This window comes from Littorina saxatilis, linkage group LG9 (genome assembly GCF_037325665.1).
Source record: "Littorina saxatilis isolate snail1 linkage group LG9, US_GU_Lsax_2.0, whole genome shotgun sequence".
Classification (NCBI taxonomy): domain Eukaryota; kingdom Metazoa; phylum Mollusca; class Gastropoda; order Littorinimorpha; family Littorinidae; genus Littorina; species Littorina saxatilis.
This window is the reverse complement of record NC_090253.1, coordinates 32,845,703-32,867,818: the sequence shown is the minus strand read 5'-3', so window position 1 is coordinate 32,867,818 and position 22,116 is coordinate 32,845,703. Positions and strand designations below refer to the sequence as shown.

Here is a 22,116-nt window from a genome sequence, read left to right as displayed (position 1 = left end):
CACATACACCACGACCCTCGTCTCGATTCCCCCCTCGATGTTAAAACATTTAGTCATAACTTGACTAAACGTAAAAACAGCAACAAATCCAGGGTTTTTGTGGTGTTTATGCTGGGTAGCTGCAGTTGATATGCAATAAATCTAAAACTACAAATAGCAGCCTCTCCAAATTTCACAGAACGATGACAAAGACCCTCATCTGGATTCGCGCTAGTACTTGGAGCAAACAGAACCCGAGAATGGACGTTGTAACGGTTTTCCGTTAAAAATTTGCAAACGTTCGTAACGTCCTAGAAACAAAAGTGACATGAACGCAACTTTGTACACTTTGCAAAAAAATGGTGTCATTACATGTGTGCCAAGTTTCAGAAACATTATTTCATGGGCTCAAGTGCCACGTCAGTGACGCTACATATTTAACCGCTAGTCAGAAGGATACATTTGATATTTGCAATTTCTTTCATATTTCATAAAGTATGATATGTCTTGACTATGATCTAACAAAATCACATGATTTAGTTGGCTAATCTCATAGAATTTTAGAATTTCGCTTTGTGAGTGAAATGTAGGTGAGCATTTTTGCCACGTCAGTGACGTATTTTCAAACTCAAGTTAAGTACCCTTAGCTTTTTTTTACCTCAACATTTTTCACCTTGGGTAGGAAGGTTGTCATGTTTGGGGAAATCGGCACAAATTTGAGTTTATAAAAGCATCATGACTATTAATTTTATGGCGAATAATGTCTGGGGTTTTTGTGCGAATGCCACGTCAGTGACGCTGGAGTTACCCAGGAGCGTTTGTGGGATACCTCCAGCTTCGCTGGAATAATAAAATCTGGACCACTGAAATTGATTTGGCCAAGACAAAATATGTGTAGTCAGACACTTTTCTGCCCTCAATTCAGACACTATGAAATCAAAAGGTGATCTCATTTCAGACACTATTTTGTTTGTTTGTTTGTTGGCTTAACGCCCAGCCGACCTCGAAGGGCCATATCAGGGCAGTGCTGCTTTGACATATAAAGTGCCCAACATACAAGACAGAAGTCGCAGCACAGGCTTCATGTCTCACACAGTCACATTATTCTGACACCGGACCAACCAGTCCTAGCACTAACCCCATAATGCCAGACGCCAGGCGGAGCAGCCACTAGATTGCCAATTTTAAAGTCTTAGGTATGACCCGGCCGGGGTTCGAACCCACGACCTCCCGATCACGGGGCGGACGCCTTACCACAAGGCCAACCGTGCCGGTCATTTCAGACACTATGACATTGTTACGAAGCGGTTTACTCGTATCTGGGGTAATGTGTATTGTTGTAAATAGAATAGACTATAGCGATGGTCAGACATTGGAAAGGGCTATAGGCTGCATACCGTCGCGTTGACCGCAGTTGAACCTTTGTGTAACTGACAAGGTTTTTCACGTGCAAGTAATGCAGGCGACAGCTCACTGGCAATGTCATAGCAAGAACGACTTTGTAAAATCAGTCGCCGTCAAGGAGCCAAGCTCGACTCATGTTTTTCGTAACACGTTAGCAGACGGGCTCCTGTTTTAGGTATCTGACTGAAGAAGGATGAAGACTGACGAACTTTCCCTATCAGTCTACGTGATATCTTCCATTTTCATATTCATGCCAGGCCGGCGACTGTACTAAATGTTGGCTTTACACTCTTTTGAGGTATGTTTGAAACCGGTTATATTTTCATGTCATGTTGTCGTATGTGAGAAGAGTGACTGGTTCTGTGTTTAACGTTATTGTGTAGGCCTAAGCTATTGTGCTACACTGCTTAAACATGTGAGGGTTTTACGTAACGTTTTCTTGGCTTTAGAAAACAGGAATTAACGTGTAAATAATTATATTGGCTCATGCAGCTTAATATGTTGGACGAGTGAGTATTTTTATTGTGCGAGTGAAAGAAACTAAAGACAAGTTGATTTATGGACTATAAACTTTACAGTGTTCCAACTGGAGGGTTTCATCGACGGAGGCTGAACTGAACCAGTCAACTGCGGCTTGATGTACATGACCATGGCATGGAGAGCTGGCAGGGTTCTACAGTTAGCCGCCGAGACGAACTGGAAGGATCAAGGACTACGTCAAGCAATGGTCGCGGTGTCGTGAGGACTGGTGCATCCTTGTCAGTCGTCTGAAGGACTTACAGCCATACCAACATCTTGAGGGCCGAAAGATGGCAGTAGGGTAACGTACAGTAGAATACCTATTCGTCTTACCTGTTAAGCTGCTTTGTTTGAGCCAAAAGGTGTCTGCGTCTTGGACTGTAGAGTTTCTTGCGGTGTTGTCGGCCTAGGGTACTGGTCGAAGCCGGAAATGATTTTGTGATGTAAAAAGCTTTGTAAACTAATAATAATTAGTCTTGGCAGTGTCAAGATCCATTTAACACCAGGTTTTTGCGTGTGTGAGTGCGTGTGCGCTTGTGCCTTGTAAGCTACGGTAGCGGACAACTATTCAGATTACATTCAAGTCTGTAAACAAATACTAAATTTATAGAGTTGTGTAGAGGCATTTATGATTGTCTAAAAACCGGGCTATACCACTCCATAACATCTGGCGCCCAATAGTGTTTGTTTGTTTGACCCTTTAGCAGTATTGTTTTCTATCTCAAGGCACGTGCGCTTACACGGGTGTGAATGATTGTTTTGTTTGTCCTGTTTGTCCAGTAACATTTTCAGATTTGATTTGATTTTTGATTTGATGTGTTGACTGGTATATTCTTGCAAGGCCAAGGTCTTACTCGAATTCATTTTTCTTCAAATTTCTTCATTGTTGTAACTTTGCTGTTCTGCAAAGGTTTTCAGAGATTTTGTTGTTGTGAATAGTGATACTACTGTAGTCATGGCAACCATAGACACTAGTGAGTTTGAGGTTTTACATCAGCAGTTCTTACATGAAGCGCAAGTGTTGGGGCTCACTGATCGTGAAACTAAGCGTCATGTAGTGGATAGAATGAAGGAGGAGAGAGAACTGAAAGCGAAGATGAAGATAGAGGAGAGAGAAATGGAAGCGAAGATGAAGATAGAGGAGGAGCAAAACATGAGAATGTTTGAGTTGACACGGCGCATCGCTGAAGAGAAGGCAGACCTAGATAGAAAGATGGCACAGGCTAGACTTGAGAGAGGAGATGCTGATGATGATCTTGAACTAGATGAAAATGGCATTCTGATAGAGAAAGACGAGCCTCAGAATAGGAATACGCATAGGCCTAGGATGGTTCTACAGGCTCCCAAACCACTTCCATTCGATGAGAAGAATGAGTCTATAGATGCATATCTGTTTAGGTTTGAGCGTTACTGTTCAGCTGCAGGATGGCCACAAGATCAGTGGATTACGGCTCTTTTGCCAGGCCTTAAGGGGAAAGCTTTGACTGCGTATTATGAGTTAGCTCGTGATGTTGAGGTCAGCTATGAAGAGATCAAGATTCATTTGATGAAGAGATACTTGTGTACAGAAGACGGATACAGAAACAAGTTCAGAGCGGCCAAACCAGAGAGTGGCGAGACTATGGATGCTTTCTTTAGTCGTTCAAAGTTACTGTTTCAGCGTTGGTTAGAGATGGCGGATGTTGACAAGTCTTCGGCAGATCAAGTGATTGATTTGATTCTGAGAGAGCAGTTTGTAGCCTCATGTTCTCCATCACTGGTTGTCTTCTTGAAAGAGAGAGAGCTTCGCTCTGTACAAGAGTTTGTCACGGTAGCTGAGAGATATAGATTAGCCCACCCTACTCAGACCATGTCAGCTAAAACCAGTGATGCATTGTTTGCGAATGTAGCTTTCACAGACAATAGGCAGAACACGGGTGGTAAAGGGGGTCAGGGAAAACCGTCTGACACCAAGTTTAACCAAGAGCAACAAAAACAAACTACCGGTCAAAACCAGTTTGGGTCACGGGGTGCAGTTAGGGGAGCTCATACTGGGGGTTTTGAACGTAAGGTTTGTTTCTACTGCAAGGAACCAGGTCATTTCAGGAGAAAATGCCCCAAGATATTGTCGGCATCAGTGTCAGTTCCTGCCAAGGGGTGTTGCAAGGTGTGTAGCAAGGACTATACTGTTAGCAAAAATTGTGGACATGATTTTGACCCATCAGAAACAGCAGCAGGAGAAACCGACAAAAGCAGTTTGTTGTTGTGTGAAGGTACACTCAATGGAAACCCAGTTGAAGTGATGTTAGACACAGGTTGCACTACCTGCGGTGTACGCAAGAGTCTAGTATTGCAGAGTCAGATGACTGGTGAGATTTGTCACTGTAGACAGTTCAACGGTGAGATAGTGGAACTGCCAGTAGCACTAGTTGATCTGGATACTCCGTACTTCGTGGGGAAAGTCAGTGCTTGCGTCATAGAGAATCCTATTTCAGACGTAATTCTTGGTAGAATTCCAGGTGCGAAATTGGATCAGGCAGATATCGCGGCTGCGGTACAGACCAGAGCACAGAAGATCAAAGATCAAAGACCGTTTAGGCCGTTGTTGACCGCGCGAGCGCCGAACCTGGACATTGGTCCTACTGAAATTGCAAAATTACAGAAAGAAGACGCGACCTTGTCATTGTCATTCGAGCGTGCTGCCAATGGCACTAGCGTGAACGGTCAGACTTTTGTCATGAAGGATGGTCTTCTCTATAGGTCCAATAGTCAGGCCAGTACTACTCAGTTAGTGGTACCGAAACCGCTTCGGGAGTCCGTACTGATAGCGGTTCATGATGGTATTTTTGGAGGTCACATGGGTTCACACAGTACTTTCAAGAGGCTTCACCCGTACTTCTATTGGCCTGGTTATTGGAAGGAGACACATCAGTACTGTCAAACGTGTGACAAGTGTCAACGCACAGTCCCTAGGGGTAAGATTCCTCGGGTTCCATTGCAACCATTGCCAGTGATCGAGACACCTTTTCAGCGTGTAGGCATCGATTTGGTTGGTCCGATTCAGCCGGTTTCTGATACAGGCTACAGATATATCTTGACTCTTGTTGATTACGCGTCACGATATCCTGAGGCTGTTCCGCTGAAGCGAATTGACACAGAATCGGTAGCTGAAGCACTGATGGGTATTTTTTCGCGTCTCGGTATTCCGGGTGAGATACTGTCGGATCAGGGTTCACAGTTCACGTCGGAATTGTTTCAGGCAGTCATGAAACTTTTATCAGTTCACCAGATTCACAGTACTCCGTACCACGCTCAGACTAACGGCTTGGTCGAACGTTTCAACGGAACACTGAAAACCATGCTTAAAAGATTGATGACTGACAAACCAAAAGATTGGGATCGGTATTTACCGGCAGCTTTGTTCGCATACCGGGAAATTCCGCAAACAGCAACCGGTTACTCACCGTTTGAATTGATGTTTGGTAGAACACCGAGAGGTCCGTCGTGCGTTCTATTTGAAACATGGACAGGTTCGGATGGTTCAAGCGAGCCAAAGATTGTTCATCAGTTTGTCACTGATTTGAAAGAGACCTTGAGTGAGATGATGGCTTTGGCGCAGGAGAATTTAATCGATTCTGCAGGAAAAGCTAAAGGTCGCTATGACAAGAGAAGCAAGCCCAGGTCACTTGTTGTTGGAGATGAGGTTCTCGTCTTGTTGCCTTCGGACAATTCTAAGCTTCTTTTGAAATGGAAAGGGCCTTTCAAAGTAGTGCAGAAGAAGGGGGTTTGTGATTACGTCATAGAACTAGCAAGGGGGCAGGAGAAGATGTTCCACATCAACATGCTCAAGAAGTATGAAAGGCGAGCACAGGGAGATAAGCAGAATAGCACTGCAGTTTCAGTGATCATGGGATCAGTGTTAGAGCCTGACGAGGATGTGCAGAACATTGACGTTCGTGTGGTACCCACTATGCAGACAGAGACTGTAGAGGATGTTCATTACAACCCTGACTTAGAACCAGAGAGACTTGAGCAAGTGAAGTCAGTGATCAACAAGCATGCGAAGATTATGACTGATTTGCCAGGTACAGTTCATACTATACAGCACGCAGTTCGTAATGGTGACATCGTTGTCAATCAGAGACAGTATCCCATGCCGTTCGATACAGAGAAAGTCATCGAGGATGAGGTGAAGAAGATGCTAGATTTGGGGATCATAGAACCATCACAGTCTCCATACAGTTCGCCGATTGTTTTGGTGAAGAAGCCTGATGGATCGGTTCGCTTTTGCATAGACTTTCGTGGCCTTAACAAGGTCACTATCTTTGATTCAGAACCGATACCAGACCCGGAAAGTTTGTTTGTGAGTTTGAGGGACAAAAACTTTTTCACCAAAATAGATCTTGCGAAGGGGTATTGGCAAATTCCTTTAGACCCCCAGGACAAGCACAAGACTAGTTTCCGTACATCCCAAGGCCTTTTCCAATTTTTGAAAATGCCGTTTGGATTGGCCACAGCTCCAAGTTCCTTTGCGCGTATGATGAGACAGCTGAAACTAGCAGAATGTGGGAGCGTCAGCTTCTTTGACGACATTCTGGTGGCAAGCGTAGGCTGGGAGGAACACCTGAAGTCGCTAGACAAGCTTTTGACGAGACTAGGTGAGTTTGGCTTGACGGCAAGACCAACGAAGGTGGAAGTAGGCTTCCAAGAGATCGAGTTCCTAGGTCACATGATAGGGATGGGAAAGATGAGGCCTGTGGACAAGAAGGTCACCAAGATCTTGAAGCTAGAGACACCTAGAACAAAGAGACAGGTGCGGGCGTTGGTGGGACTTGCAGGGTACTATAGAAGGTACATTCCAGGTTTCAGTCAGCTCATGGTTCCTTTGACTGAACTCACAAAGAAAAACAAACCAGCAAAGGTCCAGTGGACTGACCAGTGTGAGACAGCATTTCAGACCGTCAAACAGAGATTGTCAGAACAGCCTGCGGTAGCTCTTCCTGACTTTGACAGACCGTTCACGGTCAGAACAGATGCGTCAGGAACAGGCATTGCTGGGGTGTTGATGCAAACAGATGATGAAGGTCATATCCACCCAGTGATGTACGCTAGCAGGAAACTCTTGGACAGAGAAACAAGGTACTCAGCGATAGAACGGGAATGTCTAGCTTTGGTATGGGCGATAGATAAGTTCTCACGCTATCTGACAGGCAGGTACTTTGTCGTAGAGACTGACCACAGACCGTTGACGTATTTGCAACGCAGCAAGACCACAAACAGTAGGTTGATGAGGTGGGCGTTGGCGTTGCAGGAATACCAGTTCTCGGTCATGCCAATCTGTGGTACTGACAATCTGGAGGCAGACATCTTGTCTAGACTGGGTTGAGGATGATTGTTGTCGCTTGCTGTTTCATTCATGATATTGTTTTGTACACAGCTTCTGAACATGAGCCCTGTATATAATTCTTTTGACTTTTTGAATAATCTCTGATCGAGATTCAGAAAATTTCATCGTTTTATCAACAATTCATTTTCTTTTGAGGAAAGGGGGTGATGTTACGAAGCGGTTTACTCGTATCTGGGGTAATGTGTATTGTTGTAAATAGAATAGACTATAGCGATGGTCAGACATTGGAAAGGGCTATAGGCTGCATACCGTCGCGTTGACCGCAGTTGAACCTTTGTGTAACTGACAAGGTTTTTCACGTGCAAGTAATGCAGGCGACAGCTCACTGGCAATGTCATAGCAAGAACGACTTTGTAAAATCAGTCGCCGTCAAGGAGCCAAGCTCGACTCATGTTTTTCGTAACACGTTAGCAGACGGGCTCCTGTTTTAGGTATCTGACTGAAGAAGGATGAAGACTGACGAACTTTCCCTATCAGTCTACGTGATATCTTCCATTTTCATATTCATGCCAGGCCGGCGACTGTACTAAATGTTGGCTTTACACTCTTTTGAGGTATGTTTGAAACCGGTTATATTTTCATGTCATGTGAGAAGAGTGACTGGTTCTGTGTTTAACGTTATTGTGTAGGCCTAAGCTATTGTGCTACACTGCTTAAACATGTGAGGGTTTTACGTAACGTTTTCTTGGCTTTAGAAAACAGGAATTAACGTGTAAATAATTATATTGGCTCATGCAGCTTAATATGTTGGACGAGTGAGTATTTTTATTGTGCGAGTGAAAGAAACTAAAGACAAGTTGATTTATGGACTATAAACTTTACAGTGTTTCCAACTGGAGGGTTTCATCGACGGAGGCTGAACTGAACCAGTCAACTGCAGCTTGGTGTACATGACCATGGCATGGAGAGCTGGCAGGGCCGAAAGATGGCAGTAGGGTAACGTACAGTAGAATACCTATTCGTCTTACCTGTTAAGCTGCTTTGTTTGAGCCAAAAGGTGTCTGCGTCTTGGACTGTAGAGTTTCTTGCGGTGTTGTCGGCCTAGGGTACTGGTCGAAGCCGGAAATGATTTTGTGATGTAAAAAGCTTTGTAAACTAATAATAATTAGTCTTGGCAGTGTCAAGATCCATTTAACACCAGGTTTTTGCGTGTGTGAGTGCGTGTGCGCTTGTGCCTTGTAAGCTACGGTAGCGGACAACTTTTCAGATTACATTCAAGTCTGTAAACAAATACTAAATTTATAGAGTTGTGTAGAGGCATTTATGATTGTCTAAAAACCGGGCTATACCACTCCATAACATACATCATAACATGTGGTCATCACCAATACTCTAGCCAATACTAAAATACCCCAGATTATAAGCTGTGACCAAATGAAACAATGACATCATAGCCTGATTATCTCGAGAGCTCAAGACGTATATCCTTTCTTGATAGCTCAGTGGCTATTTTCAGGGGTGAAAATATTCTCCAGCAAACATTTTTATGCTTTGACTCAACAAGCCACATTTGTGTTATGTCTGCTGATTTACCAACACCTACAATTGTGTGAAATTTGGAGGCTTTTGCTCCCAAAATAACTGAAAAAATCGAACATGACCCCGCTGTGACCCCAAAATTGGACGATGGTCAACCAAACTAGGGTCACGTTGGCAGATGATCAAATCCTTGAAGAGTGCAAAGTCTCAAAGCTGTAGCTTCAATAACGTCTGAGGTAACGTCAATGCTAAGTTATTATGAATAGAACATGACCCCTGTGACCTCAACACTTGACGCGGGTCAATCAAACTTACGCATTAGGTCAAGTCGGGAGATTTATCACACCCTCGACGTGTGCAAAATTTCAAAGCTCTTGCTTCAAAAACATCCGAGATGACCTCAACGTTAAGTTTATATGAAACGAACATGACCCCGCTGTGACCCCCAAATTCGTGAGATCATCCGACCCTAAAAGTGTGCAAAGTTTCAAAGGTCTAGCTTGAAACACAAAGACTCTCTCATTACTCAGGTGAGTCAAAAACACTGTTTTGTGCAGAAAACATTCACAACCATAAGTGTACTAATCTGCTTTTACCACGCATCTGATTCTTTTTCTGTAATAAAATTTTAGCCAGCAAACCTTCACACCGCTTTCGCCTTCTTTGTACAAAATCGGGCGTAACAACCGTCTGGGTACGTATTTTGCGCGTAACGTATCTCCACCGTGGTTATTGTCATCTAGTCTTTACGTCCCCGTTAGCACGTTGAAACCATAATGTCAAAGATAGTAACTATCATGATAGTGTTGTCACTACCAAGACACACCACCGTTATCGCAGCATTCATGCTGCCATGACACACTGACGTTCAATAAAAGCTTATAGCTAAAGCCTGTCTGAACACTATCATTTGCCACAGCACTGTCATGCGCATGGGACACACTTACGACAGTCTTGTTGTCATCATAACACTCCTACTCAAACCATTTCAGCACTGTTAGTAATTGTCAAATTGAGCAAACATCCGCCGCAACCAGTCTTGTTTTTAATATGGCGAACTGACGCTCACGAAGGGCGTCGTTTACAGGTGGGCCAGTGCACTATGGTTTTTTTTAATTTGAATGTTTTATTTTGTTTGAATGTTATTTTATGAAAGTAATGAATAATCAATGATAAATGATAGTCACTTTTTGTATTTTGGGTTGCTGGTTTTTGTTTTACGCGACAAAAACAGTCAAAAACAGACAAAACTGGAGTACAGGGGGAAAATAATATTTCAGCAGATATGATTGTCACACTTCTAATTATTGTTATATTTGATCTTTCTGAGTATGCTCTAGGGGATTGCGAAGCAGATTTTGATTATTATATTTATATTTGGAGTTAGGGACGTCGACATTTCTTTGTTACAACCGTCAAACTTTAGGGTAACCCCTGCAAAAATTTTGTTTGAAATAACCTGGTTATGACTGTAATACAATGGCAACAAAATCCTTTCGTAATCCCCCAGAATGTGATATTCTGCACAAACTGCACAAAAAGTTATTGCTCTAGCTAAATTACAGCCAGAGAAATCGCAACACCACAGATGCAACTGCCGCAAAAATGGCTGACATGAGAAAAACGACGTTGAAGATAAACTATTCAAATATTGTCTTTATTGACACATACATATGACACTTTAGACAAAAACACAGACACACCTGCATTTTAGGTATGTTATAAGACCATTATCTGCACAAAAAAATAAAAAAGGGTTTTGATCAATTTGTCCATTTTGCACTGGCCCACCTCCCCTTAAACTGTCACTGGCCTCACATTATTTTACTTCGTGGTCGTATCATTGTACTGTGTAGCTGGGTTTTTTTTTCTTTAAGTACTAAAAATATCCCTAAAAATTAAATGTTCCACTTTATTCTTGTATAATTGTTACTGTATAGTTTTGTAGGGTTTTGCTTTGGTTACTTATCAGTTGCATTTCCCTGTGTTTATGTGTCGCAAACATGCAACCATATCTGACAGAAGTCGCCCAAGACTAGCGCCGGACGCAGCAGGTAAAGCCTGATATTAATTCGACGTCAACGTCCCGAGACTGCTTCACGAAGCTTAATGCACGAAGCTTTGGCACTGAATTTTCGGTAAAAAGACCTTTTGGTTCAATTAAGGAAGGTCTTACCAAACGGAATGCCTATCACGGAAAGTAGAGACGTGTTGATTGAAAACATAGAGTCTCACCTCCAGTTGGCCCACGTCAAAGGGTGTGCCATCACGGGACGTGGGGGACAGCATCTGGCCCGAGTCCTGGATCGTCAGGACGATAAGGGTGTCCAATGGGCCTGCAACACAACACCTCGCTGTCTTCACTATTTGCCTCTACAGATAACATTCAGCAGCGTCTGCCTCTACAGATAACATTCAGCAGCGTCTGCCTCTACAGATAACATTCAGCAGCGTCTGCCTCTACAGATAACATTCAGCAGCGTCTACCTCTACAGACATTCAGCAGCGTCTGCCTCTACAGATAACATTCAGCAGCGTCTGCCTCTACAGATAACATTCAGCAGCGTCTGCCTCTACAGATAACATTCAGCAGCGTCTGCCTCTACAGATAACATTCAGCAGCGTCTACCTCTACAGATAACATTCAGCAGCGTCTACCTCTACAGATAACATTCAGCAGCGTCTGCCTCTACAGATAACATTCAGCAGCGTCTGCCTCTACAGATAACATTCAGCAGCGTCTACCTCTACAGATAACATTCAGCAGCGTCTGCCTCTACAGATAACATTCAGCAGCGTCTACCTCTACAGATAACATTCAGCAGCGTCTGCCTCTACAGATAACATTCAGCAGCGTTTGCCTCTACAGATAAACATTCAGCAGCAACACGTGCCTCTCCACTCAAAGCTGCTACTGGAAAACTTCTGGAAAAGATAGGGAGTACCTGTGTTTCCGAAGCGTCTCATGTCGTCTCTTATTACTCCCTTGGATTTGATAAAGCCTACGTTCCTGTGGGCAGTGTGCCAGAAAAAAATACAGCTCCAAATCACGCATTAATTATGTTCTTCCCATCGCATTGGTGGATGTGATTTTTTCCCCCAGGCAGAATAGTCATACCCTGACTGTAAAATTATGATGTTAAAGTGTAACTAAACAGACATTTTGAAGTGTCAGCTTTACTGAATTGCTTTATGTTTTGTCCCAGTATAGACCTGTAGAAGCAATACTGGACGATTTTTCCAACGTTTACTGTGTTTTCTGATTTACTACGATTTTTTAAAAGTGTTGAACCCATTTCAGATTTACCTGCTTATCTGTTCTTGATTTGATACTTCCAAAGAACAAGTGGTACTTTGAGTTCCGGTTTTATGTTTTAACCAATCAGAATTTGGTTCCTAAATAAAATCGTCTGCTGCCTGTCCCAGCAGAGTCGGCAACAAGCACTGCTTGCCACATGTGTGATGTTACCAACAGAAATAGCCATAAATTGGGCAAGGTAGCAATGTAAATGAATTGGATCTAACTAATGTGCTTGTACTGCATCTCTGGCCTTTGAATTAACTCCAAATGTACTGGCTCAGCGTGAGAGGCAACATCCTGTCGAAGTCGTAAGCACGAGGCTGACTGGGAGATTATTATTCGAAGAGCATGCCGAAACGGATTGTAAGTACAATATTTTACATGTTCTCGACATTTCTGTTGATCTTTCCTTAACTTTAATTGTTTCCTTGATTTAAAACCCTAGGGTTTGTGTTTTCAGTTGTGATACTAAGCACGTATCTTTACCATAGTATCTGATCACTTCACACTTGAATTTTGGAATGATGAAGTGGAATTATTTCTGGATCTAATTTATTCCTTGTTCCCCCCTCTCGATTCCTTTTTTCGTCACATATGTAATATTATGTATTGTCGTGTAAGGGGGTAGATGCGTGTACTGGCTGATTTTTTTATTTTTTTACTTCGGTCAGATACAGATTGGAAAAAAAACAAACTTGTCAAGGATTTCAGAATTTAATAGATCTGTTCGAAGTTTTTACGGGATGGGTCCTGTTACAATACAGACTGAATGTGCGCAAGATGAACTTTTGATTAAACATACACACACAAATGAATCTCTTGAGTTTGTTATACGGCGAATGTCCAGTTTCCACCACCACGTCTGTGGTATGTTTTTATACTGTTTGATTGAATAGACTGACGTGCATTCTCTCGCAAATGTGCGCGCGTGTGTGTTTGTCTGTGCCTCAGACTTATTAATCAAAGATGATGTTGCACATTGCAGATCTATGCGACAGGAGCAAGTGGACTGACAAGACAGCTACATTTGTCTGAGCGAAGATCCAACGGTAAGCTCTTTTAGCCGAAGACAGCGAGCCTGGGTGCATGCATGCAAGCTTCTATCATGTTCGTGTGAGTGCTGCAGGGCTATTAGACGACTTTTCATTATTCTTGATTTGGAGATCCATGCAGGGTATTAGAAAGTGCAGAATATAGGCCTACACGTTTGAACAAATACGATGTGTGTTTCACTGTTTGCTCTGAAAAAAAGAAAAGACGCAACAAACAAACATTGTATTTGTTTAAAGTATCACAAATATTTATTACCTGTATCTGCATGTTTTGATAATGATGAAGGGTAAATTACTTTGACGTGTGCTTTTTTTTTTTTTAACCACACTGATAACGAATGATAGAAACACAGACACACTTAATAACATATCCACAAAAATTGTAACAATAAATGTAAGCTGAACAATGCCTGCAACACATTTCAGGCCTCAGAAGGAAGTAATTATGAGATTCAGACAGAGAGAGAAAGCCCAACACGAAACCAGTTGTGACATTTTTTATTTCATTATGTAATATTAAAAACACGACAACAACGTATTTCCTGTACTTAGTTTCGTGCAATTATGGATTGCATAGTATGTGACTATGTCTAATTGAGTGGCATAAAGAGGCACAGTTGCATGAAAAACCAACTCGGATCTTGACTAGGATCAGGATTTTACATGGACACAACCTAGAATTTAACATCCTGGGGGGAGGGGGGTACTGCGCCTTTCACATCAAGATGTAAAGATCTATTTTAAATAATACTTATTAGAAGGGAACAAAATCAAACAAACTACAACAATCGTTCTGAGGGGAGAGAATTACCTCTTCCGAAGAAATTACCTCCCTTGCTTTTCTTGTCGTGACTTATGTAGAGTAAAGTGAATAGAAAGTGAATCAGTCAGTAACAAAAAAAACCACAACATTTCTTAAGATCAATGAGGAGTCTTGAAGTATTTGTCAATGTTAATCTTGTATGCATAACAAACAATATATTACGGATTGATAATTAAAGAAAATCGTCTCTTCTACAGGGTTGACCCCCCCTAAAAGGACACCACAACCATGCAAATTACTTCTGCATCTGTTGAACCAATTATTTTATATATGGTATTCATTAACTTCAGTTTATGTTCTGCCTTTCCAGTAAGTGGCAATTTTGTAAATTGAATGGTCTGACTTTTGTGCAATTTTAATTTTTTTTCTCCAAATTCGGGGGTCGACTAAACAGAACGAGTTTTGACATTGAGCGGTAGCCATTTTTACCTAATTTAAACCCTTCAGGCTTTTACCTTTTTGATTATTTTGAATGTCTGAGTATGTAAAAACATCCCCTTCAACCCCCAGGCTATCGATGACCTGAAGAAAGCATGCAGTTACAGCTAGGTTCAGGGCAATCCTCAGACACGAAAGCGTTGGTGTCATTGGTGATGCAAAAGTTAGATAATTTAACCTACAAATTTGCCACTTTGTGAACTGCACATGCATAAAATCAAGTTTAAGTATGCTGAATATGAAGTTATCCAGTCAATTGGTGTAGAAGTTATAGCATTTCTGTCAGTTAACAGTATTTAAAATCTCTAAAGTAAAATCTGACATATTCGAAAGTTTTGCATAAACACCCAGACAATTTTTACGATACTCTCCTAAGCTTCTCCACTTCTCAGCCCTGTCTTGGAAATGAATTCGAATAAGGCAGTCAAAATAACTTAGTTTGGAGCACCCATCAATCAGAATAAGCATTAACTTTTGACACAGGAAATATCTTCTACCGAAAGCTCTCCTGGTTTTATTCTACATTTTTCCTGCATAATTGTAACAAATTTAATGATAAATCTAAACAACGAAGTGACTGTGGTAAGATGAACAAAGTTAAAAAACAAAGGATTACTGTAAATGGTTTACGAATCGAAATCTAAACAAGTTTTAATATAAGTAAAATGATAAAAAAAATAAAATAAAAAAAAAGCTAACGTCCTCGCATTTGTCCAGAATTATTCCATGTTTAACATGGGAACAGAGGGATAATTGGTCTAAAGAATTTTTAAAAAGGAGGGTTAGGGTAACCCTAACCCTCCTTGGACTATCTGTATGCAATGCCGCTATAGGTGAAACACTTTTGTGGAAGCCATGGAAGAATGCATCGCTGTTGTGCTGGTTCAGCTTGAGGTCCTGTCCTAGCGAATATCCTGCACACACAAAAACACGACTTTTTAAGCCACTTATGTTGCATTCCGTGACATAGCTTTGTTAAAACCGTGTGCCTGATAATAATGACAGATTTTGTTGATATACATTTTTTTTAAGACACCCCATATAATATTGTTTGACAATCTCTTTCAACATAGTTTACGAATCACCAATGTGTATACAAACGCAAATAACCCACAGGTCAATAAATTACTTTCCAGAGAGAGAGAGAGAGAGAGAGAGAGAGAGAGAGAGAGAGAGAGAGAGAGAGAGAGAGAGAGAGAGAGAGAGATTAAAACTAGAACATGTGTGCTGTATAAAACAAGGATAATGACTGTCAAATATTTGCTTGTACCTGCATGGTGTTTGCTGCGCTATATACACAACCATTTTTTTTTTTTTTTTTTTTGGGGGGGGGGGGGGGGGGGGGAGATGTTTTGTGATGAGGGTTTTTTCAAAGCCTTTACTGCTTTAGTCATTGAATCCGGCCACCCGACTTCGATTTATTGTTCAGTGATGGGTAATTGCGTGACCAACTATGTAAGTTAGTGATTGTTCTGGCTTCATACAATGACATTGCATTAATTGTATAAGTGTATGTGTGTGTGTTTCAGGCAAAAGCTGATATTACAGTCCTAGTTGTATGCAGTACCTCTGCTTCTTCGTTCAGGAATCAAAGTATACAATCTAAACCGATTATTTTGTTCAATAATGTTCAGCTTACCATCCCGAAGAAGGCAGTAACGTGCCGAGATATTGATTATAGATATTAACGTACCTAACCTGGTTACTGGTGTGTTTTCTTTTTATTTCAATAATGTAAATGTGTGACAACTTGCAGGGTACTTGATGTTCAGAGCAATTTTTCTGTCAAAAGACCTTTTATGGATCAAAGAAAACTTTTGTCATAGTGCACAAGTCAATCAATTTGGTTGATAAATAATGTGTGCTGCATTTTCCCTGGTTCCAAAACGTAGTATGTATTACCACATGTCCTTACCTGTCATTGGCATCACATGATTCTCTGCAAGCAGTCTTTTGTGGAAATACGTCATTTAACACTTGCACTTATAGTAGGTGGCTGTGGAACGGTAGACATGCAACGACAACGAACAACAAAAGACAAAGTGTGGAGTACACTCATTTTTCTTAACATACGCTAAGTTTCTTTGAGAATGCTCCAAGTGAAAATCACGGGTTCCTAGGCCTGATATCACAATTAAACAGCTTCTTCTCAGAATCAGGAGGGAAAAAACTGTTATATGGCGAGATGTCGTGACAAGAACAGACAGCAGCAGCAGCAACAACAACATTGCTAAATCGTCGCTTTAACAAAATTTCATGTTTAGCATCGCAGACAAAGCACGGCTACTGATCCGACCAAACCCACACTTCATGCACGATGGGCTCATTGTTATGGCCAGCTTGTTAACGTGCGCATTGTGTATGTTTTACATAGAATTGAATGTGTTTGTCGTTGTGTCTGTCATCTATCCTAGTCGTTTGATTTAGAATAAAGCAAACTTATTACAATGACGATTTTCTTCGGTTTTTGATGAAGGATTGGCATCAAGACTTTTCCTATTTTCCAACTCTGCCACCATACACTGGCCGTTCAGGTCTGCATGTCGACCACATGGTGTGTGATCAGATTTTTCGGACATGTTCACAATGCTTACATGACCACCAAATGGAAAATCATTTGGTATTTGTTATGTTTTTGTGTTAGCACAATCTTCATACAAGTAAACAGAAACAGTTTTGTTGCAAACAGAGCCTTCATAAGAAAAAATGCTTCTGAGTGAAAATACATACCCCCTTTTTCGTATTGCGTAAAATATACCCATAAATTCTGGACATCATATTTTTATTTTTTTTCACAACAATGAAACCAAACTTTGGCATATGTTTTAGCAATATATTCACAATAAAACCTATGAGTTTGAGGGCTGCATCTTGTTTTGTTTATTTTTGAGAATTTTTTTGCAAACCCATGCAAATGGCCAGTTTCTGGGGAGAGACTGGGGAGATAATGGCCAGTATAGAAAGAGTTAATAAGTAAACTAATGTCAGAAGTAGGTATTTACCTTGTTTGCCTTCGCGTTCTTGATAGCCCGCTGCAGCATTTGTATCACTTCCCTTGACATTCAAAACGCCAATGTATTTCTGAAAGGAAAATAAAGATATTGACCGAAACATCACACAAGTGGTATATCATGCTAGGTTTTGTTTACAGTGCCTGTTCTACGACCACATCTGATTGTAATTTAAATAAAGAAAAACTGTATCCATTTATTACTTCTCTATTTGTGTGTGTTTGTGTGTGTGCAGGGGCGGATCACATCATTTTTAAGGGGGAGTTTCCAAATTTCTTTTAGGGACAATTTGACGACACGAAGCGTTTAGTTGAAGACGCAAAGCGTTCAACCTCCTTGGGGGGGGGGGGGGGGGGGGGTCCGACAAATGTTGAGAAAAACAAGGAAAATGGATCAATCTGTGCCAAGAAACATCCCCTAATACACCTTCCAAAAAAGTAAATATATTAAGAAGAAAAATTTGAATCACAAGGACAATTGATCGATCTGGCGCAACCTGAGCAAACTAATTAGCCAACTTCTTTCCAAAATCGTCACTTAGAATACAAAGGCCGGCTCCTAAGTGGTCCGGAAACCCCGGAACCCTCCGGATCCGCCCAGTGTGTGTGTGTGTGTGTGTGTGTGTGTGACCGATGACCTTCTCTAAATTCTAATCGTTGCGTTTGCATGGTAATAAAGTTTTAATACTGGATATGCCCATGAAAAAAATATCATTTCTTGTTCATGTCATTGTGTGTGTGTGGCCAGGACCGTGACTTCTGCTTGCCTCGACGTCTTCAGAAAAGACACAAAATGCCAGCAGGCGTATGTTCTTGGAGCACTCAGTATGCCGTCATCTGCAAACAAATAAATACAAATTATTCAATTGTGTAAATAAAGAACAATCATTTTAATATTACAACAAAAAATTCATATAACTGTAGTCTTCACCACAGAAAAAATTGAAATACTATAAAACTTACCCCCACTCAGATCTATTTGGGATTATTCAAGTTTCAACCATGAAACGATGCCGGTTTGGACAGATCTGCTAGTTTGCCGCTGAAACTGAAATCAAAGGCGATCTTCAGAACTATTTCTAATCTTGTATTTGTGATTAATATAAAATACTGATCTTCCCAATAGAAGCTGATGTGTATACACATGACCAGGACAAGGTATTTTGTTACAGGGCATTTACGCAGACGTCGCAGTTCAAAATATCGTTTTAGATCTGATTTTGTACAGCAGCCTGTGTGATTCAGAATCGTCTGCCCTTTTTCGGTTTAACATTTTATGGACGATTCCTATGAGACTGCTCAATCATAACTGATGACAAATTCAGAAACAGATGATGGTTTCAAGTAGGCTACAGTAATGATTCGTTAAAAATGTCAAGCCACTCGTCGATCATTCACACTCAAAGAACCCAAGCCAAATCTGCTCTGGTTCCGAGCAGCTTTTTCCAACTGAGACCCTAATTGTTACGCATCTGCCGCGAAAAGATAGACCACAAACAAGCGGCACTGTACCATGCTTTCGTTTATGTTGCTAAACAGATTAAATGTGCAGTGTAAATGTGCTTACAGCAAAGAAATGCATCCTTACTTACCACAAAAATACTGGTACCACATTCATCGCACTTGTGTCTTCTTACCAAAACCTATCGATATGTTTGTTTACGATATATTGGTAATTACTAACCGTTAACTATTTTTCAAAAATCTGAAATGACTTTTAAGAATCAAAGAAAGATTCGCTAAAACGGTTGACTTCAGAAAATAAGCAATATTTTTCTGAACCATGAAATAAAAATCGAAAACTCCGTTTGATCTTTTATTTTGGTAAATTGATGACAACAGCCGGAACTGAAAGTACCAGAACGAAAAATTAAGGGCATTAATCAGGTAAACTAAGAAGATTGTCGTTCCTGGCGCGCACTTCACATGTCCGTAAAAACAGTGTCCGAGTGAGAGAATTTTTTTTTTTTTTCGCAGTTCGACAGTATATGAGGCCCTTCTTCATATCAAAGTGTAAAGGTTGCTGAACGATGTTTTTCCTTTTTGCTTGTTTAGTTACACTTTAAGGACACGTTGTCGGCCGCACAACGTCCGAATACCTTCAGCGTTACGGGACCACCCCCCCCCCCCCCCCCCCTTCAAAGAAATATGGTAAGTACTCGTAAATAACAACAACTAGATTTGTTCATTCCCATTTACACAATGTTACAATGAAGCAACAAAGTTAACTGCGCCTGTTGTGGCGGGGAGTTTCTCTCACAATAACAAGCCACCAGCAGCCGGCTTTGGCGCTCAAGTAAGGATCTACGCTACTCGTCAAAAGAAAATGAAAATGTTTCTAACAAGAGGCGAAGCCATCAAGGCTCACGTAAGAAATCGACAAACAGTAACACAAACTCAATCACTCCGTCACACATACACACACACACACACACACACACACACACAGAAAGAGAATAGGTGAAACTGTGCAAGAAAGCGAGACACTAGATCTAGATCTGTCTGTCTGCATGTACACTAGTTTCGGCCCGCTCAAAATAATAATGACCGAGACTTTCAGTACTTCCTTCGCGTGACGTCTAACCCTCTTACGTCATAATGTGACGTCAATGTAATGTGACGTCTTCAAATGTTAGAGTTTCTACCACAGACATACACACGCACAAACGCACACACACACGCACGCACAGACAGACAAAGTTACGATCGCATAGGCTACACTTACGTGAGCCAAAAAGCAGTTTTACTTGTGCCTATTTTGACCGGGAGTTGCGCCAGAGACTGTAGAGTACACACACACTGTCTACCCCTCTACAGTCTGTTTCAGCATAAATGGATAGCGCGCTTTTGAATGTATTGTGTGTTTGTTCGTCGCAAGGACAGATTGTAAAACAAATTAAACAAGTCGCGTAAGGCGAAATTACTACATTTAGTCAAGCTGTGGAACTCACAGAATGAAACTGAACGCACTGCATTTTTTTCACAATGACCGTAGTCCGCCGCTCGTGCAAAAGGCAGTGAAATTGACGAGCCTGTTTGGCGCGGTAGTGGTTGCGCTGTGCTGCATAGCACGCTTTTCTATACCTCTCTTCGTTTTAACTTTCTGAGCGTGTTTTTAATCCAAACATATCATATCTATATGTTTTTTTAATCGAGAATCGACAAGGAATAAGATGAAATTGTTTTTAAATCGATTTCAGAAATTTATTTTTAATCATAATTTTTATATTTTTAATTTTCAGACCTTGTTTTTAATCCGAATATAACATATTTATATGTTTTTGGAATTAGAACATGATGAAAAATTACATGCACGTAATTTTGGATCGTTTTATATAAACAAAAATGTAATTACATTTTTCGATTTTTAATGACCAAAGTCATTAATTAATTTTTAGGCCTCCAAGCTGAAATGCAATACCAAAGTCCGGCCTTCGTCGAAGATTGCTTTACAAAAATGTCAATCAATTTTACAAAAAGCCGGATATGACGACATCAAAGACATTTATCCAAAAAATGAAACAAAGTCTGGGGATTTCATACCCAGGAACTCTCATGTCAATTTTCATACAGATCGGTTCAGTAGTTTACTCTGAATCGCTCTACACACACACACACACACACACACACACACACCACGACCCTCGTCTCGATTCCCCCTCTATGTTAAAACATTTAGTCAAAACTTGACTAAATGTAAAAAAAGCCCAGCCTTACATCTTCATTCCTGTAAAATAAAGTTCAGTTCAGTTCAGTTCGCTGGTTGCACTCACTGTAGCAGGCGAGAAGCACGTCAGCCTTGGTGCTTTCGAAAGGCACAGCGAAGATGTAGTGCTTGCCCCATGTGACGTCAGCCGGCACGTGCTCCACCAGCGCCGTGTCCGGATCCAGACCCTCATACTGACCGCTCAACACCAGCACGCGCTTGCTGGCGGTCACCGTCACCCCTGTCAGGCTGTCTACAGAACTGTAGATGTACTGATCCGAGCGGTTCACAGCCACCGCCACCACACTGCCGTTTACCTGGGAAGCCGGGATGATCACAGTGAGTCGAGTCGTTCGTTCCGTTTGCAATAATACAAATGTCTAATAAATGATAAACAAGTGAAGCAACATGACAAAGAAACAAAGTAAACGAACGAACCAGCAAACAATCGACAAGTAAGCAAACAAGCAAATAAACATAAACAACAAAATGACAAAGTAAGCAACATACAAATCGAAAGCGAAACATGCAACATGTTAATTGAGGTTACACATGTAAAGTGATCGACGGTAAAATTCACACGATACCAACGTTTACACTAATGCTAATAATGATTATATGGTGTAAATGATGATGATGAAGATGTTGATGTTGATGATGATGATGATGATGATGATGACCATGATCAAGTGATGATGATGATGATGATGTTGATGATGATGGAAAATCGCAACATAAATTTCACATAATACATATAATAAAGAACATATTTGTGTAATTCATAAAGCTTTGCCAATTGTCGACAGCTACTTGCACAGTCATGTTAAGACTAGTATAGCCATCTAGGTAGACATAAAATGATTATGCAGAGCTTGTTTAAAACTCTTTAGTGAGGTTAATGATCTTATTACAGACGGAATGGAGTTCCACACCATAGCGCCAGAGAAGGCTTGACTAGTTTTGAACAAATCAATCCTGGGTATTGATGGTAGAAAATTGATCGACCCGTACCTTTTGGT

The 22,116-nt window shown here is 41.1% G+C and overlaps 1 protein-coding gene and 1 long non-coding RNA gene across 2 annotated transcripts in view; one reads left to right on the top strand and one right to left on the bottom strand.

The window, feature by feature from the left end:
• Positions 1 to 22,116, bottom strand: part of LOC138977050 (uncharacterized) — a 64,748-nt gene that overhangs the window by 25,561 nt on the left and 17,071 nt on the right. Inside the window, exons 5-6 of the mRNA XM_070349958.1 lie at positions 21,165 to 21,414; positions 11,003 to 11,103 (exon numbers count right to left, since the gene is read on the bottom strand). Coding sequence (XP_070206059.1) covers positions 11,003 to 11,103; positions 21,165 to 21,414 — 351 coding nt within the window. The remainder of the gene's footprint in view (positions 1 to 11,002; positions 11,104 to 21,164; positions 21,415 to 22,116) is intronic.
• LOC138977072 (uncharacterized) lies at positions 1,264 to 2,402 on the top strand. Its single transcript, XR_011459224.1, has 2 exons — positions 1,264 to 1,681; positions 1,962 to 2,402. It is a non-coding gene; the product is annotated as an uncharacterized lncRNA (long non-coding RNA).